The following is a 27,662-nucleotide window of genomic DNA, read 5'->3' as shown; positions in this document are numbered from 1 at the left end:
ATCTTATTTAAAAAATAATCCAATATTAATCTTTTCTAATTTATTTTTCCAATTTATATATTTATGGGATTCTTTTTGCTAGTGTTTGAAATGACAATTGAAAATTTCGATAATTTATAAAGATACTAAAAAGTATTATCGAATATAAAATTGGCACCCTTCAAAGAAATATCAATTTGATATTTATACCATTGGCCATTAATTAAGTTATATTGTGCATCTTAACTTTTCAAAATTATAAACGAAGCAGATTTATTGAGTCAAATATCAAATTTTTCGTTATGACCTCACAAAATCAAATATCCAACTAATAATTTTGTAATTATGACTAAGTATTTTAAATTATGTTAGGTTTTCAAGTTTCTTTTCTCTAACTTATAATAATTTAATCAAGTTGACAAAAAAAAAAATCATGTTACCATGAATGTGTTCGTTTGATGAATAATATAGCATCAATGTGTTGATTCGTGTCAGCATTTACATTACAAAAATTTGTGCCAAAAAGAATTCGAGAGAGAGCTCACTCGAGATTTTGGAAAAGTTCAAGGACATGTGAACAAAATAATTTATATTTGCCCCCCCCCACACACAAAAAACAATGTATTTACACCGTAACGTATCTATTGATATATAATCTTATTTAAATATTTGCAATTTTTAAGATGGTTTTAATTTTCAGATTTCGAAAAGAAAATATAATGCGCTTGTTAAATTCCAAGCTATAGGAATCGAAACGACGCTGAAAATTCGGGTTTTTACATTTGCTTAATCCTCCCGACGCCATCACCAGCAGCGAGCTATTGCTCAGTTCCGGGCGGCGGCGGCTCTCTCTCTATCTCTCTCTCCGGCGTCGCAGATTCGGCACCGCCGGTGAGGTCTGGTTGATTTTTCGCTCTTCATTCGATGTTCGCGAGCAATCGTTCTCCGGCTTAATGCTTCACCGTCTCGCCGGTTCGGTTCCGTCAGGTTGAAGCCGAATTCAGCAGCAGGAGAGAAGGTCGGAAGGGCGAGAGGATGTCGTTCATGAAGGGAGATCTGCTCACCAGAACGACGAAGCTCGTCAAGGGATTGGCCAAGGCGGAGCCTGTTTGGCTCAAGGCCATGCAGCAGTTAGTCAATTTTTATCTCTTTTTCGCCCCTTTGCCGTGTGCTTTTCGTAGTGCTGTAATGGCCTACTTAATGCTGGAGTAGAGGGTACTTGCTTGTTCTGTGAAAGTTTCAATCTTTGCCACCATTGATTGGATTAGGTTGGTGGGAGAGTTTTGGAACTCGATGCACTTTGCTGTTGCATTGATGATTCTGCGTTTTGTTTCTTGGGATTGAGATTAGCTATGCCGGCGGAGATGGTGGGAGGTTCTTGTTTGGCGGTGTAGTCAAAGAGTGATGTCGTGGTGGGGATCCCTGTTTTGCCAATTTGTCAACCGGTGTAGCTTGATTTCGCAAGAATTTCTGTCGAGAAGTTTGGAAAACCTGGTTTAGGAATGTGATGGTACCATGATGAGCGCACTTGTACTGCTCAATACTCTTTCTCATTGTTGGACTACTGCAAAAGCATTGGCTATCGAATGATTTTTTGTGCAGTAGTCATAGACATTTATGAGTTTTTTGAACCCGTCAAGTGCCTTAGAATCCAATGGCATCGCTTATTTGGTGATTATGGCATTATGCAGGGCGCCACCTGCAGTTTTCCCTCGTGCCGATGAAATCAAGAAGATCACTCTCCCTGAGGATGTTTACGTTAAAAAGTTTTTCCAGAAATATCCGGACTCAAAACATGAGGATGCAATCAAGTATATCTCTTTCCTTATTTTATGTATTTTTCCATAGCTTTTATTTTTCTTTCTGAATTTGTTGCTAAAGTATGACATTTCCTTTTCCATTTCTATCTTTGTTATGTTGTGGATGTGAGAAAGTAGCACTGGCCATGTCTAAGGAAGAGCCAATTGACTGAGTACTTTAGGCCTGCCTTCATGAGCTTGGTGAATGATAAGATTGTGTATTGAGCCTTGGAATGGTAAACATGTGTCGTTTGTGATGGCGGTCCTTGCTTTCTGCAATCATCCTTCTTCCTTCCATGTGCTATTCTTGTGTATACATATTTTTATATAGATAGTCTCGAGAGACCATTTTCACTTTTATGGACACGACTAAAGTTGCTGAAAGATTTTGAGGAAAGGAATATGTTGTTTTAGCAATAGCCTAAATTGGTTACTTTTCTAGTGTCGTTTTGACATAACAAAATGTATCGGCATTAAAGCATCAATGTAGCCGAAGGGTTGGTGATATGTCTGCCACAGCTGTGAGACCTTATGATGTCTGTAATTGGACTCAGACTACTTTGTTCATCTTGTCAATGCTTTAAGATTTTGGGTTCTATTTGCACCTTAATGACAACTTAACTGATAGCTCACATATTTCTGGCTGCAAATACATCTTGCCTATCATTGAGCCAATCAGACATCAAGGCTTCATGTTGTGCTACTGAGCTTGAGGAGCCTTATTTTCGTGTCTTTCCAAGTGATTTACTCCACAACTGTATGGTTTCTTCGATAAATTGTCCATTCAGTACAACATACTTATAGAACAGTTTGGTTGATATGTCTGCTACTGCTGTGAGACCTGTTGTGGCTGTAATTTGATTCAGACTACCTTTTTTCATCTTGTTAATGCTTTACAGTTCTACTTGCACTTTAACAACTAAATTGATAGCTCACATGTTTCCCACTACAAGAATATATTGCACAACATAAATGATAGCTCACACATTTTCAGCTACAAGAACATATTTTCTGTCATTGAGCTAACCAGACATAACAACTTCATGTTGCGCCTCTGAGCTTGAGGAGCCTTCACGAGTCTCTCCATGTAATTTACTCTGTAACTAGCATGGTTTTTTGGCTAAATTGTCTATTCAGTCATATTCAAAGAAAAGTAAACTCATATCTATCTTAACTCTAAATAAGGACCGTGATATAAAGGATTTTAAAATCGCATGTCACTAAATAAAGCACTATGGCATTGGAACTGAGAGAAATTGTATAAACAAGGCAGTAAATAAAATAGAATGATACTTATGCATCACTTTCTAACAAATGCTTTATATGTCTGTTTCTTATGGCTGTTGAGGCACATGGTTTATTCACATTTAATTCTGTAGAAGTGTTAACTCCTTTGAGACCTTCTGTCGAAATAGGATATGTGGTTTCGACCCCCTCCAGCCCGTGTTTTCGGTCAACGAGTCCTTGAGTTGAAGGAAACAGGAGTTAGTGAGGAAGAGGCTATGGCCGTGGCAGATGTAAGTTGTTGCCTTCTTGGGTTACAGTCTGCCCTCACAGTAGATAATTTGATCTTCCTTCCTTTGTTTATTCAATTATTCATCTTTCATTTTGCTTGTTATTGATCCTTAAATGACGGCATCACTGCTGGATTTTTAGATGGAATACCGACTAGAGAAGAAGGCAAAGAAGCAGGCATATGTTCAGCTGAAGAAGATTGCGAAGCTCCAAGGCAAGAGGCCTCCTCCTAATCCTTACCCAAGTGCTATCAAAGAGATACAAGCAGAAGAGAGAAAGTATGTTTGGGATCGTTTCCATAATCCCGAAATTCGCAAAATAATCCAGAAGATGAAAGAAGAGAAGGCAGCTGAAGCTCAGTACAGAATGGGAGGAGGTGGCTACTAGAGTTTGAAGTGGTTCAAAGTGAAGAGTTCTTGGCTTGCTTTTGGAGCCTCACAGCATAATGACATTGCCGTTGCATCTCAATAAGAGAGAAAAGGTTCTCTTTGAAGATCTTTTTGTCATAGTCATGCTTATACCACTCTACCTATACATGAAAGGATGTGCTATGATGGGATTGGATTTAAGAACGAAACCGGATAGAATTATTAGGATTTGGTTGAGGAACTGTTTTGAATTAGATAGCCTTCTCTATTATTTGAATCCCATCTCCGCCGTTGCCGCTATTGGAAGAAATGATTCGGCTTTCACGGCATTGATCGGAATGATGCCACGAGCACTTTAAGCCATCCCAAGCGATGTCTATGCAAAGTGCAATCTATCTTGGCTCAAGGGATACAAAGCACCCATGCTTTTGCACCTGCGCAATGGCCCTTAATTGCATTTCTTTCTTTGGTTACAAGGAATGAATGATGAAAAGATCGAATGGACATTTCTAGTATGATTTTTTTTTTTTTTTGGTTATTATCAAAATAAGCAGCCAAAAAGAGAGATAATTCTTTCGGTCCTTGCCAAGATTTGGCCGAGTGCTTTCGTTGGTGAGGGTCGGCTGCCATTGGTGACCCTCAACCAGATCTAGATGAGGTTCAACAACCCTTTTCAAATAGAGGCAAGGCATTGTAAGGCCTTGCCACCACTAATCGGACCATTAGGGCAATGGTGGGGCGACGGCAGCGAGGGCCCAATATTCGTCGTCTTATGGCTTCTTGCCTATTCCTTTTTTTTTTTATTTAGTTTAATTTAAATAAAATTTAGAATAAAAAATCATATTTTGATCAAAACAGTGCCACTCTAGTCTTAAGTCTTCATATTTTAATCATATAGAATAGAAAAAATAAAAATCACATCAGCAAATTTCATGTAGCAAAATATTAATGAAAAGACTTAACTATATAAATATCATAAATTTTAGAAATTGATTGTATTTTTTTAGAACTCTTAATATATTTAATTGCTCAAAATTCGAATGCTGACGTAAGCATTTCTTCGCTGTCGTCACTTACTCAGCACTACAGACCTCCCTCGTTCTCCTCCGAGTCCGCAATTTTCAATCTGCTCGCCAGTGGCGGCAAAACAAGGAAATCACTCCGCGCCGCTCTCGCCGATGGCCGAGCCAGCGCCGGCGCCGGCGGAGGCGGACCTCCGCGACGCCGCCGTCGACGAGATCGTCCGCGGCCACGCCGGCTTCTGCTCCGCCACCGACGCCCTCCTCTCCGGCTCCGGCGACCTCTCCGCCGGCACCGACCTCGTCGCCCACGCCTGCTCCCTCTGCAAGCACGGCCTCCTGTCTCTCGTCCGGGACCACTTCCTCCGCGCGCTCGAGGTATTCCGGCGACCTTTTTCTCTGGAACGTAACTTCCGGTCTAGTTGTTGAGGTACTTTGTCATGTGGAGATGAGCGAGAATCGAAATGGAGGTTCTCTGTGGAACTACGTTGGCGGTTTGATTGAGGAACTTGTCTTTCTAGATGAGGTTGATCGATCGTTTGATTGTGTTTGCTGGGGGTTTCGTCTGGTTCGCTTGAGATATCTGCAGATTCTGCGGTGGTTTCTGTGTTTTTTAGCTTCCGTTTTGCAAGGTAAGCAATAGAACAGATGGGAGAAGAGGAGAATGGTGCAGAGGATTATTGGGTTCGTTCCATAGAATAGGGCTGCTTTACCGGCTAATAAGGTATAGAAAGTGCATTTTTCTAACAGACAAAAACGAAAATTGGAAGGATTGAGAGGAATTATACCCTTTTGGGGTAACTGCTAATGGCTACTCTAGGCGGCAGGCCTACAAAGGCCCCATGGCGGGGAGGGGGTGGTGGGGGGTGGTTGTTTTGTCACGGCAGGACCTGCTTGATGATCATCATGCACTCCTGAAAGTTCAAGACTAGGCTCGAACTGCTCCCCGATTCCAATTAATCACTGCCAAAACTTACCTTTTAATTCAACTTAATGAATTGACTTTACAGCTCCACCATTTATGCTTTTTTCAGGAAGGAAGAGAGGGAAAGGAAAATGAGGGGTGGGTGAGGAACGTGGGGTAAACCTCAAAACTTTTGTGAGGTGGAGAGGAGGGAAATTTGTAATGTTCCTTCCATTTCCTCTCCTCAATTTTTACCAAACAGAGCAAGAATTCATGAATGGTGTGTGGAAACTGAAGCTGATAGAAACACCGCTTCCTTCATTATTACATTGGAAATTTACAGTATTTTGTCTCAACTGACTTCCTTTAAGTGAAGCTCCGTTAAGTCTATAATTTGTCTGTGAGTATAATGCAGAGTAAGTGAGAGATGGAGTTTTCTCTGGTAGCCAAATAATGCTTTAAGTATAGGAGCACTTTGGAATTAGCTGTCAGTCATATGTTCTGTGTTATGCCTTAAAGGCTGCTGGTGCTTTGTCTGTTGTTTGATGCAGCCGCTCATTGGTTTAATTGCAGGAAAGTTTTGAAAGAAATGGCTCATTGAAGTTTTGGCGGCATTTTGAACCTTATAGCGAGTTTTCACTCCTCGAAAGCAAGTCTCTTGTATGAACACATCACCCACCACCCAATATATTGTATCAATAAGAATTCCTGACCGAAGGCTCTGAACTATAAATCTAATTCATGAACTGAACCACTATTTTTATCATGCGTATAAGCAGATTCATGATGATGAAGTTCAGCGAGTATTGTGCAATGCACTGGAGGAGATTTCTTCAGAAAAACATTATCAGGAGAAATGCTTGTCGATATTGGTTCATGCTTTACAGTCGTTTGAGGGAGACACGTCGCAGGGAAAACATGATGCAGAAGCAGATCGGATTTTTCTCTTTTCCAAGTATCAATTAGCAGTCTCTTCAATACTTATGGCATCTCTTCCCCAATGTTTTCCTGGTATGTACATGAGGAATGACCTAAGAAATCTAATCTCATCTTTCAAGAAGTGTGTTTTCATCATGTAAATGTGTCTGATGTTGTGTGTTCTAGTCAAATTGACATGATGTGCTATGGATCCTTCACCAATTTTAATTTTTCTTATTGTTCTGCTATCAGGACTTATGCTATATTATGGTAATGGATAATGAATAATTAATGCAGGATAATTCTTACTCTTCTTGCACTGGAACTATGGACATTGTGTCAGGTCTCTCCTGTTTGATGCTATTATTTGAATATTTAGAAGTCATGTGCTTGCTCTTTTGGGGGTCTTAGTGGGTTTGTAATACTCAGCAAGCCACTCCAAAATATATTAAATTGTGTTTGCACTAGATGCTTCAATGACATGGGACTCACTTGAATCTTTGAAAATTTGAAAGAGCAGGTCTGTATAGGTTATCAGCAGTTTGTGTTTGAAAATTCAGCAATAACATGGATCGTACAATTCGTAGAGGGTATCGATGTAAGTTAATGTTTGTTGTTTAAGAAATAGAAAGCTATGAGGTATGTCCAGTCGGCTGCTTCTGCTGACACCTGTAAAGCAAATCTTTTAGATATTGTGTCCTTGTGTTAACTTTAGTTTGTTCAAGAAGTACTAATATCTCTTGGGCGTCGCATATTTGCTATCAAATATTTTAGCAGAAAAAAAATGTGAAAATCTGCTAGTCAAGCAACCTCTAACCCAAGAACTTGCTCTAATACTACTATAAAGAGAAGGAAGACTAGAAGACTAGACTTTGTAATCATGCTTAGATTTAGGAAGTCATTCCCAATTTGAAGTGAACTTGGTTTGTGTGAGATTTGTGAGACCACTGCTAACTGTTCTAAAAACTTAAGCTAATAGATGAAGGCATAGTTTATATTACTTAAATATTATGACATTTCCACTCACACTTTAGTTTGGTTGCATGGAAATTTGATAAGGGAGGTAAATGGGGCCCAAAAAGAGTCAAACTCAAGATCTCTATCTCCGATACCAGTATTGGGTGGTCTTGGCCCTCTCTAACCCCAAAAGCTAGCTCAAAGGTAAGATTATCCCTCACATTTATAAATTGACCACCAGCACCTTTCACAATCAATGTTAGATAATCTCAACAATAAGATTAGTATTGGGGGGTCTTGGGCTTCTCTCACCCCAAAAGCTAGCGCCTTATCTCACGCTTACAAACCAACCATTAACCCGTTTCACAAACGATGTGAGACAACTTCAACAATCTCTCCCTCACATCAGGCTTGGGTCGGATGTGCAACAATCTATAACTCTCCCATATGACTGATAGGTCTAGACTTGTTAGCAACCCACGCTCTGATACCAAATGGGATTTTGTGAAACCACTACCAACTATTCAAAAAGCTTAAGCTGTTATATGAAGGCATAGTTTATTAATTAAATATCATAACAATTTATAAACTTAAGGTGGATTTGGAGATTTTGGAAAACGGCTTAAGATATCCTAGAGAATTAAGTTCAGGACCTTAGTGATTCTAGGCACAATTATAGATTCTTCACCAATGGTTTTTGTTTATGCGTAGTGGCTATTTTGTCCTTGGCTGCAATTACATTATTTGCTAGGATGTTTACTGAAATTTCTTAAATACTGAAGAAATGTGATAGTGTATTTTTGATATTCATCGTGTTATCCACTTATCTAAGCGTTGCTGCTTAGGTTGTCTAGTGACATTTTATTATTACCTAATTTCACAAAATGTTTGTTGGTGTGATGGAGAACTTGCATAATGTTTTCTCAATTTCTGTCTGAAATTTCTCTTTTCAGAAAGCTATTGTCACTTAAGACGTTATACTTTTGTTGGCCCTTTGGTTTAGAGACTAAAGTCATCAAGTGGGATACAGATGTAAAAGACTGCAAAAAGAACCCAAATGAAGGCCAAATTGGCTACAGTAAAAGCTGGCGTAAAAAATTGATACTCAAGGGTTCAGAACAGAACAACAAATATGTTTATTCAGAATAAGACAGATGATGACAAGGTGTCATAGAAACCATTCTTACACTGGGCTCATAGACTCAACTAGATATGAACCTTGTTTGGACATTCTTTGTATCTCAAGTATCTCAACAAGCCAACTTCATTAAAATTCACACCCATATCACAGGACATCAGAACTTATGAGATGAGAAGAAGCCTTAGAAAAAGAAAGGGCACTTAAAATTACCACGGAAAAAATTATGCTTGTGCATCAAAGTTTCACCTAATATTGTAGCATCCTCTCGCTTAATCTGTTTTTTTACCCTGTTTGTTAAAAAATCATTTTTTATATCACCTGACAGAATAGGAATCTTGTTCTGACTTTATTGGTGTTCTTAGAGATACTTCACTGGTATTTCAAGAGAAGGTTGGAAGAGATAAGCACAATGATGGATGACGGTATTGATTCTCCGGATAAAGATGACATGGATTTAGATGATAAAAGCATGTGTATTAAAGCTGGAGAGATGGATATAGATGAAGGTTATCACCAGGGAAAGTTTCTTGATGAAGTGGTAAAGAATATTGGGAAGGTTGTCCGTGATCTTAGAGGTCTTGGGTTTACATCGATGACAGAAGATGCTTATGCTTCCGCCATTTTCTTGCTTTTAAAGGTTTGTATGTATGTTTCAGCATTGTAAGCTTTTGTCCAGTGTAGACCTTCAATTGACATTTTATCTCCCTTTTGGCAATACTTGTTTATCACTGTCTTGGTAGAGTTAACACAGATGGCTCATCCTCTTTGCACACAAAGAATGCGGCATTCTTCTATGCATGATTTATGCATATGTTGCCATACAAGTCACATGCCTTGTTTGCATGCAGGCTAAAGTACATAATCTAGCTGGTGATGATTTCAGGAGTTCAATATTGGGGGCCGTTAAAGGCTGGATTCAGGTGAGTATTGATTTTTTTTTTTTCTTTTTGTGCCATTTGTGTAGTCAAATCCACTTAGTGGGTAAGGCTTAGTGGTGGTGTCTTGTTTGTACGTGAGTAAACCTTCATTGTTCTAATTCCCTTCCCATATACATGGTTTAGAAGAAAGCCAAGTGATTTGTCTCTTGTATTATGTAGAAAAAATCTGTATTTTCTCATATCATCATCGAGTGATTACACGGCATATATATACAGGAATAGAGGATCTAAATTAACTGAGAAAATCAAGAATAGAAGACCTAATCTCTGTGGGTAGCCAATTTATAGTTAACAAAATCATATCACATAATTAAATCAAATCAAATAATATCACATAATATCCCAAATGATTTGGGAGAGATTATAGGAGATTTTCCAACATATTATATGTTTTTGCCAACCATGTTCGTCTTTTCAGATGAATTTATGCTTGAATGCTGCACATGGTTGAGGAGATTTTGTTATTTGACCAGATAAATGACTTCTTTAGGAGTAGTGGTCTGTAATATGTATACTTATTAATAGCCAAAAAGAAGGATCCTCCTCTCCCTGTGCACACAATTTGACTTGTGTTCTCATGCTAGAATTCATGCAAGTTCCTGAATCACTATGAGTCTTACATTCTCTTTTCCTCTCATAACTGAGTATACCCAGCTGTATTGATGAAAGTTAGATGCAAATGATTGCAGGCTGTGCCTCTTCGATTTTTCAAAGCCCTTCTCTCCTATCTTGGCGATTCTTATGATTATGATAGTCCATCATCTGGTCTCAAATCACCCTTGGCTTCACGACCATCTTCATGCTATCCTGGAATTGATGCTCCCTCAGAAGGATTGGTTCGATGGCAGTTACGGCTAGAGTATTTTGCTTATGAAACCTTACAAGATTTAAGAATTGCCAAACTTTTTGAGATTATAGTGGATTACCCCGATAGGTACTTTGCTAATCTTTGCCCTTTCTCTCATTCAAGGTTGCAGACATGAATTATGAAATTTGATTTTGCCAAATAAGATATACAATACTTGTGATTGTTTCAAATTTTTATTCCTCAATCAGAGATGATGCTTTAGTTTATTACCTTTTCTAGGAAACAACTATGAACAGTGCTATGTGATGAGATGAACAAAATGTTTCCATGATATTCAACACTCATAAAATTTGAACTAGCAATGTGTTTATGCGTCACTAAATTGTACTTTTATCACTTGTGCAATGGTGTTATCTTACAGTATTGGCTTATATTAACATGATATGTTATTATTGGCTAGAGAAATTGGGTACCAATGGAGACGAGACAAAATGAGTCAATTGCTATATATACATCAACAGAATTCCAAAGTGTTATACATCATCTTCTTGTTGGAGCAATCATTCAATTAATTCTTTTTTGCTGCCTTATATAGCGGGGGCAATTCCTTCCATTCTCATGCCACTAATGACATGCTTTTCAGGTTGCTTAATTTTGTTCGTAATTTTGAGGAACTTGTATTTGTAATCGTATCCCTAAATATGCATAACCTCGTGATTCAAAAAAGGTTTGAGCTTGCCTTTATTCAGTGAAAAACAAAATTGTTGGACTAGTCTCCTTCTCAGAGAAGCTGCAATGAATCACTTTCTGGATCTTGGTCATATCATTATCCAAGTATTTTATAACTCGTTTTAGGATTCTTAATAAATTTCTTAATTCTGCAGTGCCCCTGCAATTGAAGACTTGAAACAATGTCTTGAGTACACAGGACAACACTCTAAGCTGGTCAAGTCATTTATATCTGCACTACAATATCGATTGCTCACTGCAGGCGCATCAACCAATGATATATTGCATCAGTATGTTTCAACTATTAAAGCACTCCGAACAATTGATCCAGCAGGCGTTTTCCTTGAGGCGGTTGGTGAACCAATAAGGGAGTATTTAAGGGGCAGGAAAGATACTATCAAATGCATTGTTACAATGCTTACGGATGGGTCTGGTGGCAGTCCAGATGGGACAGGAAATGCTGGGGATAGCCTTCTCGAAGAATTGAATAGGGATGAAGAAAGTCAGGAGAACAGTGTTTTTGAGGATGGTTTCAATTCTGATGACAAACAAGCCTGGGAAAACGCTGCAAGGTAGGTTTATTCAGTCGCGACTATGAATGTCGCTGAGATTTCTTATCTTGTCAATGTCATATGAATACTGTTGACTTCTGCTAGCCATATTGTTCATCTACCGACTTTATCTGAGTTGACTATTCATTTTGGTTAATTTTTTACCTTCAGCTGGGAGCCTGATCCAGTAGAGGCTGACCCCCTTAAGGGTAGCAGGAACCAGAGGAAGGTGGATATATTAGGAATGATTGTTGGAATTATAGGTTCCAAAGATCAACTGGTTAACGAATACCGCGTCATGCTGGCTGAAAAGCTTCTCAACAAGTCAGATTATGACATTGACTCAGAGATACGCACTTTAGAACTCCTCAAGGCAAGTAATCTGGTTTTCTGGGCGGAAATGCTATTTGGCCTGTGTATTGTGTTGGTTGTGCCGCATTATTTTATTTTCTTGTAATCACCCTTTTCCTTTAACTCTCTAGATACATTTTGGTGAGAGTAGCATGCTGAAGTGTGAAATAATGCTTAATGATCTAATTGATTCCAAGAGGACAAATGGCAATATAAAGGCAACGATAAACAAGAATTCTCAAACCAGTTGAGTTTCTACTTTTCTCCTCAGAGATGTCATTAATCCTTCTCTAATACAATGGTATTCTTTGGCTCCTAAACATACTTTTTCCTAAATGATCCTCAGGTGCTGATTTGGAAGACAATGGGTTTTCTTTGGATAATCTTGATTCTACAATCATATCTTCTAATTTTTGGCCTCCCATCCAGGTATGGCAGTGACTTCTGCTTTTGCTATTAAAAAGTTGTTGCTCTGAAGTGATAATTTGGACATTTCTCACAATCTACATGTCAATATCTCAATGCAAGAAGCTAGTACATCTTACAAACATTACACTAGACGGGGCTAACATCACTGACTGCCAAGTACTATTTATAAGCCTGTGAATTATGCTGCCTAAAGTTATTCCGAAAACAGATTCATCTGTCAATGCTGCTTAAAGGCTTTACAGATAACTTTTAGTGCCATGTAGGTTATTTGCAAACTGTGCCAACTGGAGCTACATAATACATGACCATGCCCCTTCCTTTCTTGTGTCAAAGAAAACCAGCTCTACAATAATTCGTTAACTAAGTTGAGAGTTCATTTGTTTAAGGGGTAACTTTGGCTGCTGTCAACTGATAAGGAAGATATTGCAGGAGGAGACCTTTAATCTGCCAGAACCTGTTGATCAGTTGCTTTCTGATTATGCAAGAAGATACAACGAAATCAAGACCCCTCGTAAGCTTTTGTGGAAGAAAAATATCGGAACAGTCAAGGTTATCAATCGCTCAAAATGATATGCGTGCCACTGATTACATGTTATTGTCTTTCCATTCTGGTCAATAAACCATGTTGCTTGTTCCTAAGGGATAGGCAGCAAATGGATTTTATTTGGCCTTTTTTATTGTGTATCTGTAAGTTAGTTTATTCACATGCTTAAGTTTCTATGTTAATGCAGCTTGACACCATATGATTCCTCATCTATTTTCTGCTATTTTCAGTTGGAGCTGCAGTTTGAAGATAGAGAGATGCAGTTTACTGTGGCTCCTTTGCATGCTGCAATTATTATGCAATTTCAAGATCAGAAAAGGTAATCACCAGTGTGAAATTATGTAGCACTTCTATCATATAGTGGTGTACTAACTTTTTGGCTATCAGTTGGACCTCAAAGAATCTTGCAATTGCAATGGGGGTTCCTGTGGATGTACTCAATCGGAGGATAAGTTTTTGGATAAGCAAGGTACATTGGCCAAGCTCTTTTCATCACCTTTCTTTGGTATTATTCTTCACTTTCTTACTATGTTGCTGGGATGCTTTAGTGACCCGTGAAGGAAACATGTGAATTGAGGGTGTACAGGCTAAGTGTGCACATTCATGATTTAAATTGATTGATAGTTTGAATATCTACCTGTACCAGATGGCCGTGTGGGCAAATCTTTTGTTGACATGTATTTTACAAGATACCCTGGCTGACTGGTTGCATTTGGCAGCCTTGCATGTCTTTGAGCCTCTTCTTTGATTCGCCTTTAGCAGAACAGTTTCATTCTCCAATGATAGTTAAATCATCGGCATTGCCATTTTCTGTCCATTTCACTCTTGCGGTTTCATGGAATTGGCCTTCATTTCTGCACCACTCAACAGAGAACTGATTTTTCCTTTTCTCCGGTCTTACTTTTGCTCTTGTAATAATGATTAAATGATCTGTTGGTGAATAATAAGCTTCATGATTCATCTACCATTCTGTCACCAGGGAATTATTACAGAATCAGTTGGATCGGACTCTGATGACCGCATATTCTCATTGTTGGAAAGCGGGGCTGACACTAGCAGAAATGGCGGTAACACTGAGTGCTTCGAGGAGCCTTTAGCTGGTGATGAGGAAGGAGAGAATGCTGTGGCCTCTTCAGAGGATCAGCTTCGCAAGGAAATGACTGTTTATGAGGTTAGCAGTGAATCTCAGGAATTTCTAATTTCTTTCTATCGTAAGGTTAAGGTGCTATTAAAAAGCTTGCCTCTTATGGCAAAGTTCCCTAGCTTTACCTTAAGTGGCAAGGTCTCATTGTTTTTCTTTCAATTGATATCTTTCTTTTGGGGGGGGGATAGAGGAGGGGGAAGGAGGGGAGATTGAGGTAGATTGGGTTAACAGCAACTGAAAAGTGAGTGTGTGAGTTGAGCAAAAGGTTTAGTTTGATTGTGCATGTCCTGTGTATCTCAAGTATGGTAATCCTTCTCCTTTTTTCCCTTCTCCCCTTTAGAAATACATTGTGGGCATGCTCACAAATTTTGGCAGCATGGCATTGGATCGAATTCACAATACATTAAAGGTAAGAGCAGTTTATTTTATGCTTTTTGTCTCAATACTTGTATAGTTTGCATTGGATGGATGCTTATTTCAGATTCTGAAATCATTGCTGCAGATGTTCTGTGTGGCTGATCCTCCATATGATAAGTCACTTCAGCAACTGCAAAGCTTCTTGTCCAGTCTGGTTGTTGAAGAGAAATTAGAGCTTAGAGACGGGATGTTCTGTCTGAAGAAGTAAAGTATAACAGAAACTAGAACGTTGAAGAAATCTTTTCGTGAAGGGGCAATTAACGACATAAGTGGTGAGATTTCCTGGAGTTTGTCCTTCACTATGGCCTCTTCACTTCTTACCTCGCATGCATGACAGAGAAAAGTCATTTTCCACTCCTATAGGTTGAAGGAAATGATGAGCGAGATTGCTTCAATCAGCATGGTGTTCGAATTTTCAAATTGTGAGGAAGATTAGAAATGGATCGTGCACGGAGGCCTTTCATGAGATTGGCCGAGATATGCTGGACTGCTCTTTTCTGATTATCGCTCCAATCAGTGTGCTGTCCTACTTTGGTTTGGCGACTTCAGATAACAGAGAATCATAAATGAAGCGCAGCAACAGGAGATCCCAGATATTTCTTCTCTCGGTGGAGCTATTTCATTTCCTTTTCAAGTTGTTTTATGAATGCACTGCAGCATGCTAAGCTCTCCTAATTATGTAGAAGTACTAGAAGCTTATTATTCCAATGCATTCCTTTACTAGAATAGAGAAGAGACTTTGTCTGATAACACACAATCCTCCTAAGTGATTACAATACGACCAACAAGTTTTCATTTGTAAATTGTCCGCACATGAAATTAGGATGTGGCCGAAAGTCAAAGATTCGAAGAGGCGGACATAGGGAAATATCGTGCTTATTCTAAAGGAGCCTAGGATGTGGCCGAAAGTCAAAGATTCGAAGAGGCGGACATAGGGAAATATCGTGCTTAATCTAAAGGAGCCTCCAAGAACACCTTAGGATTAGATTAAACCCGACTCTGTTTGTCGGATAGGTGATTATGTGGCATTCTTGCTTCAAAATCCGGCCGGTCCGCCCTCAATCAAGCTAAAACAAACGCATATTGCTAGCTTCGTGCAGTCTGTCGACAGCATCAGAAGTGACGTTGACAACTCCACATGAAAGAAACAAGGTGACTACCTAGGATCAATGTTTATTCAAGACGTGGTTCTTTGCCGCTTTTCTATTGTTGTTGTTTTCATTCGCGTGCCTTGATGGATTCGGATATCTCCGAGTCCACTACTAAGACTAGGCCGGCAAATCCCTGCTGATTTTTGAAACTATAAATCTGCATCTCGTTATTCAGTCATCACGTATAAGCACATACCGAATCACACAAGGATCAAGAATGGTCAGCTTCCATCACTTGATCTTCTGCCTTCTCGGGTCGGTTCTCGTCAGTCAAATCGGTTGCGGTGAGTCGAGTCTGCTGTTCTTCCTCCTGTTTCTTTTCAATATTCAGCATTTCTCGGGTACTCCTGCTTCTCCGTGGAGATTGTCATATCGATCTTTTCCTTTTATCTTGTTGTGTGTCGATCACCGGTTTTGTCAATATCGAGGTTTGTCCCAACAACCAATGATTGACATTCGCGCATTGTAGGCGAATATGCTAAATAGATGAATGATGATCGACATCGACATCGCCTTCTCCTTATTCTTTTTTGTCCTCCTATTTGTGTGATGCATCATTATAATCCCCTTCTCTTCCAGATGGGAAGGTGATGATGGAGTACATTGGAGCCACAGGGGCGCCCGTGAAGTTCGACTCTGTGCCCATCGACGATGGCCTAGACTTCAACTTCATCCTTGGCTTTGCCATTGATGCCGACGCCTCGGGCAATCCCCAAAATGGGGTCTTCTCACCCTATTGGGAATCCACATTGACCCCGGACTCCGTTGCCTCCATCAAGCAAAAGCATCCCAATGTCAAGGTGCTTGCCAGCCTCTCTGGATGGAGCCTAGGCCCCAACGTGCTCCGCTGGTATGACCCGGAAGATGCTGCAACCTGGATTTCAAATGCCTTCTCATCTCTCCAGTCTCTAGCCACCACATACCATCTCAATGGGATCGACATCGACTACGAGAACTTCCCAAAGCACGGCAACACGAGCTTTGCCTATTGCATCGGCGAGCTCATCACCCTCCTCAAGAACCAGAGCGTCATCTGCACCGCGACCATCGCGCCCTATCACCTCACCACCGGTCCTTACATCGAGCTCTTCAATGGATACAAGGATGTCATTGACTATGTTAACCATCAATTCTACACCGATAAAGTCAGCACCCCGAAGGGGTACTTGGAGGCGTTTCAGCTGCGGGCCAGTCAGTTCGACAAGGACAAGCTGCTCCCTAGCTATGAAGTTAATGGGAGAGGGATTCAAGGGGACGCGTTTTTCGACGCTCTGAATCTTCTGCAAGAGAACGGGTTCGAAATTAATGGGATCATGATCTTCTCAGCCGATGAGTCGTTGTCGGATGGCTTTCTCTACGAGAGAAAATCACAGCAGTTCCTACTTAATACGACTAGTGTGTGACTATCAACCAATTTGAGGTTGTAATAATATCAGCATATTGTACTTCCTATCCTGTGACTATCAACCAATTTGAGGTTGTAATAATTTCAGCATATTGTACTTCCTATTCCCATCATTAAAAATAATCATTTCTCCAAGAGGGAAGACGTTTATTTCTCTTCAGCAAAATGAACTATCTGAAAGAATGAAATGGTATCTCTTTTCCAGTCAAATCTCTAGAACTACAAAAAAAAGATAAATTTAAGGCTCCATTCGTTTCGTGGAAAATATCATGTTTCCGGAAAATATTTTCCTGAAAGTCATTTTCTAGGAAAATGACTCTATTTTCCAGGAAAATGACTCTATTTTCCGGTGTTCTACCAAAATCTAAAATTTGAGTGGAAAATATTTTCCGCCGTTCGTTAGTTCGGGAAAAAATTATCAAAAATTGAATTTTAATATTTTTAATTGATCAAAAAATTTATTTTATTTATTTATATTTTAAAAAAATGATTTTTTAATTATTTATATTTTTAAAAATCGAAATTTTTATTATTTATCATTTCTTTTTCTTTTCCTTCCTCCTTCCTCCTTCCTCCTCCACCGTCACCTCCTTCCTCCTCCTTTCGCCGCCGCCACCTCAACCTCCTTCCTGCTCGATGATGGCGGCCGCCCGGCCGTGCCGACCAAGACCCAGTGGCTAGATCCGGCGAGCTCGAGGTCGGCCGATCTCACCCGAGCTCGCCGGGATCTGGCGACGAGCTCGAGCTCGCCCGGATCGGGAGCCCAAGCTCTGCCGCTAGATCCGACAAGCCGCGAGCTCCGCCACGAGATCCGGCGAGCTCGAGGCTCGGCCGATCTCACCCGAGCTCGCCTGGATCGGGAGCCCGAGCTCTGCCGCTAGATCCGGCGAGCCGCGAGCTCCGCCGCCAGATCCGGCGAGCTTGAGGCTCGGCCGATCTCACCCGAGCTCGTCGAATCTGGTGACAGAGCTTGGCGAAAAACGACAACTTGGCAAGAAAAATCCAACGCACCGCACGACGAGCGGCCTGGACAGCGGGCTCCCCGCGAGCCTCCCGGCGCCGCTGCGGTGCTCCCTCTTGAGCTAGATCCTCCCGAGCGGCTTTGAGCCGCCGGGGAAGCGGAGCGCGGTGGCGGCGGCGGCGGCGGCGCTCGGCCGAAGCAAGTGGGCAGGAGCGGCCGGGGAGGGCGGAGGCTAATCCCGGAGAAGGACGTCGTCAAGCCATTACAGCAGGGAGAGCGAGAGAGAGAGGCCAGGAAAATGATTTCCTCTTTTCAAAAGAGGAAATCATTTTCCACAATGTCGAGAGGATTTTCCGTTGACCGGAAAATGTTTTCCTTAACCGTGTATTTTCCGTCCACCCGAACATTGGAAATTTCGTAAAATATTTTCCTGGAAGTTGTTTTCCGCGAAACGAACGGAGCCTAAGAAACATTTTCAGTACTTTCAAAACTCGATTATGGCTAGCAGCTTCTTTTCAAGCGGTTTTGAGCTTTTTTTCAGTTAAGTCACCACACCCTAATGAACGAATCAATGACAAAATCAATGTCACTCCCAATTGCAGTAAATCACTAGGAAAGTAACCAATGCGAGATTAATCCAACAAATCTATCAGTCTTGTACAAAGGATTAGACTTTTCCCAGCTACAATTCATGACATCCACGATTTCAGCACCTTCAATTTGACTTGATATATGGGAATTGACTTTGGCGCAAACCCGCATGATGCAGACTTTTCAAAATGTAGAATAATAAATCAGGATTAGGGAATCATTTGATAGGGTTTATCGAGTTAATGCATACAAAAAGACCAGCATGCCATGCAAGTCGAGGGAGGTCAACATGGTAGGTGCTTCCACAATCTATAACATCAAAAAGTGGACCACAAAGGCTGTAAAAGCTCAGGATGAATGTCAGTTAAAAATGCAGCCAAAATGATGTTAAATTGTCTGTCATAGAGGAAAATGAATTCGAGCAAACAAAAGCACGATAAGGTAATTGATGCAGCAGAATAACATTTTCTTAACACTCTGCTCGTGCTCCCAAACGATCACCAAAAAATAGTAATTGAGCCATCCCTCCCATCCATCCTCAAAAACAGAGTATACAGACACATGACCCGCCTAATTACCTGAAACAGAACCCAAAAATTATGGTACGAGGTCTGCCACCTTCAGAATATCACTTTGTCTTGTAGGCAAGTCTTCACAGTAGCCTGCTGAGGGACTTGATAAGCAATTTCAAATTTCGTCTTGTAGCCTCATCGCCCGTGAACCCCAAAATATCGGAACTTATACTCTGCACAATACACAGAGGAGAAAGGTGAATTCCCGTATAGATATTTGCCCAGGAGAAGTTATAATGAACTTCATGGGGTTTGATTGCAGCTCTGTAAAGCTCATAGCAAGACTCACCTCAACATTCTTCAACGTGAAAATTAGAGTGTAGATGGATTTCTGAATCAGTTCGGTGTTCTCTGGAGTCATGATAGACGAGTGCACCCTTCTGTAGAGAGAAAAAACAAACAGTTCAGGCTCCCAGAACTTGGTGGGTGAACACACACAGGACAGTCTAAGAGAAGGAGATGCTAATTGCAACCATGGGTAAGCACTTATGGTATTTCTAAAGACTAATTGCAAGCATGAAAATATGTGAACTAGGTAAAATCTTGCTTATGACACCCCCAAGCGTTTTCTTTTTCTTTTTATATTAAACCTACAATCCTAATCATAAGATCATCATGCAATGGGCATCATGCAACTTTTTCAATCAAACCACCAAGCACATTATCAAAAGCAGCTTTTCCTCATCCCTAGACAAGTGGTGGTCACTTTCTCAGACAACAGAAATATTGAAGAATTTTTTTGCAAGCATTTAAATTAGAGAGATGGGTGCGTGCAAAAGCTGTGTTCTTGGTCATTAAATACAGGTTATCTGGTCAGGTTCCACTAAACAAGATAACAATAGCATGGCAGAGGACAAGAACGAAAAAGTTAAAAATGAAATAGCGATGGCATGGGACAGTGGTAAATGGCTGCTGCACTGGCAGAAGAGAATTGAAGAATATTCAGGTCCTCAAATCATGAAACATGTCAGTGATAATTGCATCGACTTGTTCCAACCATGCCTTTATATGGAACACCACCAACTACGATTTTCTCTTTGCGTAGGTCCTTTAAAGATACCATAAAAATGAATTTTATATTTTACCACAAGCCTTACAGCAGGTTAATTACAGGAAAAGTAACGCCAGCTCATTTAGGCACAAAATACCATCACTACCCCCTAAAAAACTAAGACATCTAGTCCATAACAACATTGAACTAAGTGCTCAAACTCTATCAATTGAGCGATATCCCTCAAAGCCAAGCGGAGGATAAACTTAAAAGGATAAAGGAGACTAAGACTACCAAGACAAAATTGTGAAAACTGAGCCAGATTCTAGATCAAAAATTCAATTCTGTTTTCTTCACTCCACTAATTGGGGCCCACAGAAGCTGAGATAAAATCAAAGAAAACTTGGATGGGGTCTTGTAATGTTAAAATGCTAAAATCTGCAAGGATGTCAATCACATTTAACTGGCGAATGAATCCATATGAATCAAATGGGTCGTAAGCTGGGAGCTCCCACCTCATATCGTCAGAGGCTTGTGTAAGGCTTCTTGTCAAACTCTCCACCTCCTTCAGCAAACCACTATTGCGAACCTCAGCAAGTAAAGGCTGGACATCTTCGGCCATGGCTTCCATCTGAAATATTGCTACGTGGGAAAAGCTAATTATATGCATGAGAATTTCATTAAGACATAAAATAAAAGTAACCATAGGTACAGCAGCAGGAAGCAAGCAGCAAGGATGACACTTTGAACTGTGGAGAAACATGTCTAGTAATAAAGACAATTACTAATGTGTAGATCTTTCGCGAGCAATTGCATAAGTTTCCCAAGTAACAGGCTTCAAGCATTTGCAACAAGGGAAAATAGTAGATAAAGTAGCCAAAAACTACATAGACACTTTAACCGAACAAAAGAGCAGAAGAAGCATGTCACACCTTGGCCAAGAGTGGCTTTGCCTCTTCAATGACTGCGGAAACTCGTTCGACTAGTGAATAGCTTCTAGCAACACCGATTTCCTCGACTTCACGTCCAATCCGGGTGAATATCCCCACTAAAGCATCCAAACTCACACCTTGATATCCCTTTATCTTTTGCCTGTCACAGATGATGAGACCCTCTTTATCACATTCTGGATGAAGAGGACTTACCGACGGCGTCGGAATGGGGTCTCGAGGGGTAATGTCGATCATAGTCTCCATCAGAAGACCCGACTGGTTCACCTCGACAAGAGCATTTCGAGGTATGATTTTCTTCTCATCATCAACCTACAACGTGGAATATAGACATAAGCAATATACACATTACATCACGGCACCACAGACATTTCGACCTTCCCCTACACTGTCTACAGCATAGATTTCTTCAGAATGCTCAGCAGAACATAAAGCCAATTGGATGAGATATCGTATTTACCTCGGCGACTGCTTCAATACTTCTCAATGATGGATTGACCCGGATGATTTCTCCAACAGTCACTCCTCTTATCCTCACGGGCGTTCCCGTGCAGATTCCCGAAGCCTGCGCGAATTCGAAAACGGCCAAATACTTCCTGAACTTGGACCGCATTTGGAATTGCCTCAACCAAGCCAGAGATAGCGCCAAGAGCACGGCGCCCGACACCAGAAACAGCCCGACCCCGCCTTCCCAGACGCTCCGCCGCCCGAACCCGTAATCACCCAGCGGCCGCAGCGTCTGCCGCCAGATAGTGCGCGGCACGTCCAGCACCACCGCGATCGGGCTCTTCTTCTCGGCCGCCGCCGACGACGAGGACTGCTGCGCGTGCCCCGGGTCGGCGGACGCCGCCCGGATTAGACCCCGCCGCCGCCCGCGCTCCTGGGGTTTCGCGGGGAGGCAGGGCAGGCAATTCGGAGAGCCGCCGCGAGGGAGGGCGTCCAGCCTCAGCACCGCCGGGCCGCCGGCGGCCGACACCTGGACCAGCGCGCGTCCGGCCATCTTTTACCTCAAAAACCCGCGAAAAACCTCGGTACCCAAATCAGAACCCGGCGAGCGCCGGCCGGAGGAGGATCAAAAGTGCGAACTTGAGAGCCGCGCGCGCGCCTCAGATCGGAGCCCCGGCTCGCCGGAACCCGTCATCGCCGGAATCCCATCGGAAACCTAGGGGGGGACGCCGGCGGGAATCGCGAGGGAGGAGACGAAGGAGAAGAAGACAAAGGCAAGAAAAGGGCAAAAGGTAAAGGAATTACAGCAACAATGGAGATGAAATGGAGGGACACTTTCTTCTTCTTCTTCTTCTTTTTGTGATTGGTTTGACTGAAAGGCAACGCGAGGACGGCAGTTTGAGAATATTCCCGACACTCATTTTATTTGGCAAAAAGAATAATCACTTATAAAAAAATAAATGAACAAAAAATATTTGAATATAATTATTGTCAATAATGAAAATATAACGTATGCTGAAAATATTTTTGAAATTGTTGACCATTTGCGAAATAAATGGAGCCGAATTATACGCTTCATCTGTCAATCAAAGGGCAATATAGTTAGTAGTACTTTTGCATAGGACTATAGAGGGGAAATTTTGTACTCGATGTAGTAGATATAATATAAAAAGTGTTTAATTGGTATTGCACGATATATTTATTTCAAATTAATTTTCATCTCACAAAATCCAAATAGATACTTATGACCCAAACTACACTCTCTATCTACATTTCGTCTTACATCCCCTTAAAATACATACATATCGACATAGGTGGCGAATGATTCCAAAGCAAATGTGACAAGGAAACCCCTCTATTGTTTTTACAATGATAAAGACAATTAAAGGTTACTAACATGTGTATTAGTCAAGTAATAATAGATGATACATGTACAAACCAAAATACATATGTTGTCATAAATAATATGATAGGGTGTGTTTGTTTATATTTCGTTCAAAATTGTTCTAAACAAAAATAAAAAACTATTTATGTTCCAAGGAACAATTTTTACCGAAAAACGCGTTTGGTAAACTTGTTACCATAATAAAATAAATAAATAAAAACATGTTTGGTAAATTTATATTTTTTTTGTTTCTTCTCATTTTTTAATATTTTTATTTTTTTTTTTTCTTCTTTTGGCCGGGGCCGGCGACCCTTCGATGAGGTCGCTGGCCCTCGACGGCCGGTCGCCGGCCATGGCCGAGGCTGGCGACCAGCCAAAGAAAAAAGAAGAAGAAAAGAAGAAGAAAAAGAAGAACATAAAAGTGTTTATTGTGTTTTTGTTCTTTCAATTCTTCAAAAAGTGTTTTTGGAACAAAAAAAACGACTTTTTTTTTGTTTTTAATTTCTATTCTAATTTTGTTTTCGGAACAAAAAAACGGATTTTGAACAAAACATCAACAAACGCGTTTATGTTCTTTTTTTGTTTCCGGAAATAAATAAATAAAAAACAAAAAATCTGTTCATGAACATAAAAAAAGAAAAACAAACATGCAGGCCCATAATATTCAAATGTGAGGAGTGTTCTGCCACTGTCAATATTACTCTACCAATATTTAAGGTGAATAGGATATTAGGAGATGAAGATGTTTATAAGCTAGAAGAATCTTTAGATGAAATGAACATCTGGAGGGACCTGGAGGGACCTTGATCAAATGTAAATAAGCCAAAAAGAACGTTGATGTTCATGATGACTTGGAGGTACAAAGATCGAGCGAGCAGATTGGATGGACTTGGTAATGTTGAACAAGCATTAAACAATAATGTTTGATAAAACTTGGAAGGACTGTGTAGATGAATAAATTGGTAGAGTTGAAATTGCCAATATCCTTGAAATGACCAAAAAGATCATTATCGTTATCAGGTACAATGCATTGTTGTCGGAGCAGCATATTATATATATGAGATGGAAGATTGTGATAATATTAGTGACTTACGTGAGTTCAACGAAGACTAGGTATGAAGTATGAGGATCATCATAAGGAGCAGAACAAGTCAAAAGTAATGAGGTGTTCATAATGGGGTGAAGGTGCCATGGTCAATCTTTCATCAAGGCAATGTATTTGGAAACTAAGATACTTTAGAGGATTATTAAATGATTGATCACAAGTCGTCCACATATGCAGCACTAACGGACCTAAAGATTAAATAACGATGATGTTTATGTCGATACTGAAGATATCATGTCATTGGTAATATTTGAACAATGGCCATGTGAGGATGATCGTTGGACAAAAATATTATAGCCACTGTAGGTGGAGTTGCACAGCGGAAAATCAGGAAGTCTCTTGGGAAATAGGAAACAGGCATTTGTTAGAAATGTCAGAGTAATCAGTGTTGGAACAATAGCTTTATGACCTATTTCTGAATAATCTGCAAATACTTAGGAAAAAGAGTTGTATGAGCAGTTCTATTTTTAGACAGTAGCACCAATGAATCTCTAATGACTAGTTGGTCTTGTGAAGCATCTCCAATGGGAAGATTAAAGATGGCTATTTAAGGGAGCTTCCAGGCCAAAATGTTAGATAGCACAATATTGAATTCGAATATTTGCTTTGAGTTACTTTCCTTGTTGATATCGTTTTTTTTTTTTTTTTCTCTAGAACGATCTTCACTGTGATACTCTTGCCGCATATTAATCGTGTGAAAGATTAAGTGTATGAAAGTAAATGCAGTAGCTAACTTCACTATGATGCTCCTGAGTCCTGTCGTATATTAATCGTGTGAAAGATCAAGGGTACAAGAGTAAATATAATAGCCGGAGGTGTGATCTATCGTTTGAAAATGATAAGTTATCTACAAACTAAGATTTGTCTCCATGAAATTAATTATCACTTATAAGTTAATTATATCAAGTTACAAATTATACACTGGACATTTTGAACACATTTAAAACAAGTAGTTGGTAAATCTATAAAAAAGCTTGAATTTTGTCTCATGGGACACCAATTTTCCAAACTCTTTTTCTTTTTTTTCGTGTTACCCATACTCCCAAATTTGTACTAGCGCCATGTAGGTTCTTGAACTGCCATAATGAAGAGAACCATGACGGAATGTTAATGGTTGTAACAAATTAAAAATTCATAAGAAACGTGTACCGGTTAAAATTTTAGCGGTAATCATATATATTGCTTCCGAAATTGGGGAGTTTCATGCATTTTTCATAAAATATTATTTGGTGAATAAAATAATGAAAAAAACTAAAGGTTTTAATAAGTCCTAGGGTATAGGGTAGTTTTAAAATGCCACGTGGCGAGTTCCGGGCTTCAAGGAAAATTTAAAAAGGGTGTTCACATAATATATGTGTGGCAGATATGCAACATGCTTACCTTTAGTGTCCCATGTGTTTGGACTTATATTAAAATTAAAAGTACTACTTTGATTTCCCATCAAAATTTAATACATCATTCGAATTTCAGACAAATTATAAAAAAATTGTATTATTTATGTGTCAAGTGTAAGCAACGTAAAAGTTATAACAATTTCGAATTTAAAAAGAGTCAAAGTGGAGAGCCTCGACTTTTAGATCAAGCAAACTATGAAAATTAAAAGTCCAATTCAAAGAAATCCTAAATTTCGATCACTGCCACTAACAGAACATATTATGGCTACTATTTCGGAGGAGCCAAAAGGGAATCCATTCTGATCATGTTCAAACATAATTAATTTGCAAATGAATGACAATAATGAGATTTATGATGAAAAGGTGGGCCGAAAGGTTGAAAAAAATCAAAGGAATTTTTTTTAATAAAATCCTCAAATGATGCCCTGTTCTCGAATAAAGTTTTGAGATGGGTAACTAAAGGCTTATACGGTAACATTCTTATTTTTTTTTTTTTTTTTTTTGTTCTACAAAAAAAAAAAAAGAAATCAAAATTCGTTTGGTAACGTCAATTAATTATTTTATTTCCAGAATAGAAAAGTGATTAGGGAATAGATTTGAAATAAAAATAAGACGTAAAAAAAGTAGTTTCTTGTTTTTGAAAATAATTTCTAAAAATAAATCATTTTCCTTTTAACTTTTCTTCTTCTTCCTCTTCTAATTGGTCGGTGGAGACTAATTGCTTGCTTTCGCAGAAGAGAAAAAAAAAAAGAAATCCAAAAAAGGTATTAAAATATTAAAATAAATTATACGGTAAAAAAAAAAATTTGTGGGTCGTATCAAACATATTTCATATTTTTTTATTCTAAAAATATAAATTTTATATAATTACGAAACACATTGTTTTATTGGAAAATTATTCCAGAAAATAAAAAAAATTATTTTGAAAACGAAATTATTTTTCTAATAGAAATGTTACCAAAACGTGTTAGAACTATCTTTCGTCTCATCAACCGGTCAAATCCTCACTGTTTAAACGAGCACGTACATGTCGTGTTGGTACGCCGCCTCCATTCTCCATGATCTCACGGTCAAATGTTCAAATTTACTGACTACACGGAAGGCTTCTTCGACTTCGACGGGAGGACGATGAAGAGGAGCAAGGAGGGGAGCCAGCAGAAACTCGAGGTGACAACGTCTATGAAGTGAGAATCGTTTTTTGTCGTCTCCTAGGCATCTCTTTTTCTCTCCTTGTGAAGCTCTCGACCTATGTCCATGGAAGTCGTGACCTCCGTCGGTTCGTTTCGACGATGGCCGCTGGCTGCACGAGGCCGACCACCTCTGTGGCCGGGGTGTCGGGGCTCGCTCGGTGTTGAAGCTCTCGAGCAGCCTTGGCCATTGCCTGGAGCTTACAACTTGAGCGGCCAAGGCGGAGATCAGGCGGCTATGGTCGCAGACTCGCAAGTTAGAAGAGAGAGAGAGAGGGCCATGGCCAATGCCGGGGAGAAGAAAGAGAGCGGCCATGATTGTGAGCTCAAAGGTAGGGTGGCCATGGTCACCATCTCACTGATCGGCATGACAATTTACCATCGGTGAGAGCTCAGAAATATGGCGATCATTCCATGAGGAAGAAGAGAGAACGATCATTAATGTGGTCGAGCAGTGTTGGGTAGAGGAGCGGTCATTGGCAATGCTTGCATGAAGGCTCACTAGCGACTTCATGACGTTGGGTAAGATTGGATATCGGAAATGACTTGGCATGAGTGAGAAAAGAAGAAATGAGAGAAAAAAAAAGAAAACCAAAAAGAATCTTTTTATATGTGTTCACTATCTGGCACAAATTTGACCACTCAGTCAATCACTCTACATCCTCTCTTGAAAAAAAAAAAAAAAACGGCCTCACTTCAGGGCTCCTATTTAGAATGTTGCCAAAAATTCAATTTGTTCGTGAAAATGAATGAACATAAAACGATCTGAGACTTGAAGCTAGGCTAAATGTCCAAAAAAGAAAAGTCAATTTGCAATTGTTTGGTAATCAATGTAACCTTGTATTTGACCAAAAAAAAAAAAAAAATGTAACCTTGTCTCTCTTTTTTTTTTTTTTTTTCAAATCATTAATCACTGATTTGATTCTTCTCACTTGATTAATTAATTAATTAATTAATTAATAATAAATAAATAAATAATAATAAAGAAAAGGAGCCCAGAACTATGAATTTGA

General features: G+C 39.8%; 3 protein-coding genes and 1 long non-coding RNA gene across 7 annotated transcripts in view; 3 read left to right on the top strand and 1 right to left on the bottom strand.

Annotated features, from left to right (window-relative positions):
- LOC104418132 (anaphase-promoting complex subunit 2) overlaps nt 1-15,289 on the top strand; it is a 29,847-nt gene extending 14,558 nt beyond the window's left edge. Inside the window, exons 1-17 of one of the 2 annotated variants that reach the window (XM_010029375.3) lie at nt 4,785-5,058; nt 6,158-6,244; nt 6,364-6,595; nt 8,963-9,237; nt 9,449-9,520; nt 10,228-10,472; nt 11,231-11,647; nt 11,798-11,999; nt 12,109-12,223; nt 12,324-12,406; nt 12,836-12,955; nt 13,181-13,269; nt 13,338-13,419; nt 13,930-14,121; nt 14,435-14,503; nt 14,597-14,783; nt 14,875-15,289. In XM_010029375.3, the coding sequence (XP_010027677.2) occupies nt 4,840-5,058; nt 6,158-6,244; nt 6,364-6,595; nt 8,963-9,237; nt 9,449-9,520; nt 10,228-10,472; nt 11,231-11,647; nt 11,798-11,999; nt 12,109-12,223; nt 12,324-12,406; nt 12,836-12,955; nt 13,181-13,269; nt 13,338-13,419; nt 13,930-14,121; nt 14,435-14,503; nt 14,597-14,719 (2,622 nt within the window). In that variant the 5' untranslated portion in view covers nt 4,785-4,839 and the 3' untranslated portion in view covers nt 14,720-14,783; nt 14,875-15,289. Of the gene's footprint in view, nt 1-4,784; nt 5,059-6,157; nt 6,245-6,363; nt 6,596-8,962; nt 9,238-9,448; nt 9,521-10,227; nt 10,473-11,230; nt 11,648-11,797; nt 12,000-12,108; nt 12,224-12,323; nt 12,407-12,835; nt 12,956-13,180; nt 13,270-13,337; nt 13,420-13,929; nt 14,122-14,434; nt 14,504-14,596; nt 14,784-14,874 lie in introns of those variants that run through there. The other variant, XM_039301417.1, reaches the window with a different exon arrangement.
- Nucleotides 724-4,024, top strand: LOC104428706. 2 transcript variants are annotated; one of them, XR_005546339.1, is made up of 5 exons: nt 724-875; nt 967-1,109; nt 1,671-1,790; nt 3,194-3,295; nt 3,435-4,024. It is a non-coding gene; the product is annotated as an uncharacterized LOC104428706 (long non-coding RNA). The 2 variants fall into 2 exon arrangements; XR_005546340.1 differs by having other exon boundaries at nt 728-870.
- A 175-nt stretch (nt 15,290-15,464) lies between the features above and the next one.
- LOC104418133 (chitinase 2) lies at nt 15,465-17,197 on the top strand. The gene is made up of 2 exons (XM_018862319.2): nt 15,465-15,663; nt 16,242-17,197. The coding sequence occupies exon 2, from the start codon at nt 16,253-16,255 to the stop codon at nt 17,063-17,065; it is 813 nt and encodes a 270-aa protein (XP_018717864.2). The 5' UTR covers nt 15,465-15,663; nt 16,242-16,252; the 3' UTR covers nt 17,066-17,197.
- A 1,780-nt stretch (nt 17,198-18,977) lies between these two features.
- LOC104418131 (protein TRIGALACTOSYLDIACYLGLYCEROL 2, chloroplastic) lies at nt 18,978-22,470 on the bottom strand. Of its 2 annotated transcripts, none has more exons than XR_005546637.1 (5): nt 21,593-22,470; nt 21,115-21,444; nt 20,698-20,824; nt 19,481-19,571; nt 18,978-19,364 (listed from the first exon to the last, which is right to left on the bottom strand). XR_005546637.1 is itself a non-coding variant. In XM_010029374.3 (5 exons), the coding sequence occupies exons 1-5, from the start codon at nt 22,130-22,132 to the stop codon at nt 19,272-19,274; spliced, it is 1,170 nt and encodes a 389-aa protein (XP_010027676.2). In that variant the 5' UTR covers nt 22,133-22,464; the 3' UTR covers nt 18,978-19,271. The 2 variants fall into 2 exon arrangements, 1 of the variants encoding a protein (XP_010027676.2); XM_010029374.3 differs by having other exon boundaries at nt 20,698-20,813; nt 21,593-22,464.
- Between the last annotated feature and the right edge of the window lie 5,192 nt (nt 22,471-27,662).

This window comes from Eucalyptus grandis, chromosome 9 (assembly GCF_016545825.1).
Source record: "Eucalyptus grandis isolate ANBG69807.140 chromosome 9, ASM1654582v1, whole genome shotgun sequence".
In the NCBI taxonomy this organism is placed as follows: domain Eukaryota; kingdom Viridiplantae; phylum Streptophyta; class Magnoliopsida; order Myrtales; family Myrtaceae; genus Eucalyptus; species Eucalyptus grandis.
Note: the sequence above shows the minus strand (reverse complement) of the source record. Positions and strands in the feature narration are given on the sequence as shown.

What these genes read in the sequence shown, in the direction of transcription:
- LOC104418131 (XM_010029374.3), bottom strand. Translation starts at nt 22,132, where the DNA reads ATGGCCGGACGCGCGCTGGTCCAGGTGTCGGCCGCCGGCGGCCCGGCG. An exon ending in GTATTGAAGCAGTCGCCGAG is followed by an intron (nt 21,445 to 21,592) that starts GTAAATACGATA and finishes TCCACGTTGTAG; the next exon opens with GTTGATGATGAGAAGAAAAT. An exon ending in CAAAGCCACTCTTGGCCAAG is followed by an intron (nt 20,814 to 21,114) that starts GTGTGACATGCT and finishes GCAATATTTCAG; the next exon opens with ATGGAAGCCATGGCCGAAGA.
- LOC104418133 (XM_018862319.2), top strand. Translation starts at nt 16,253, where the DNA reads ATGATGGAGTACATTGGAGCCACAGGGGCGCCCGTGAAGTTCGACTCT.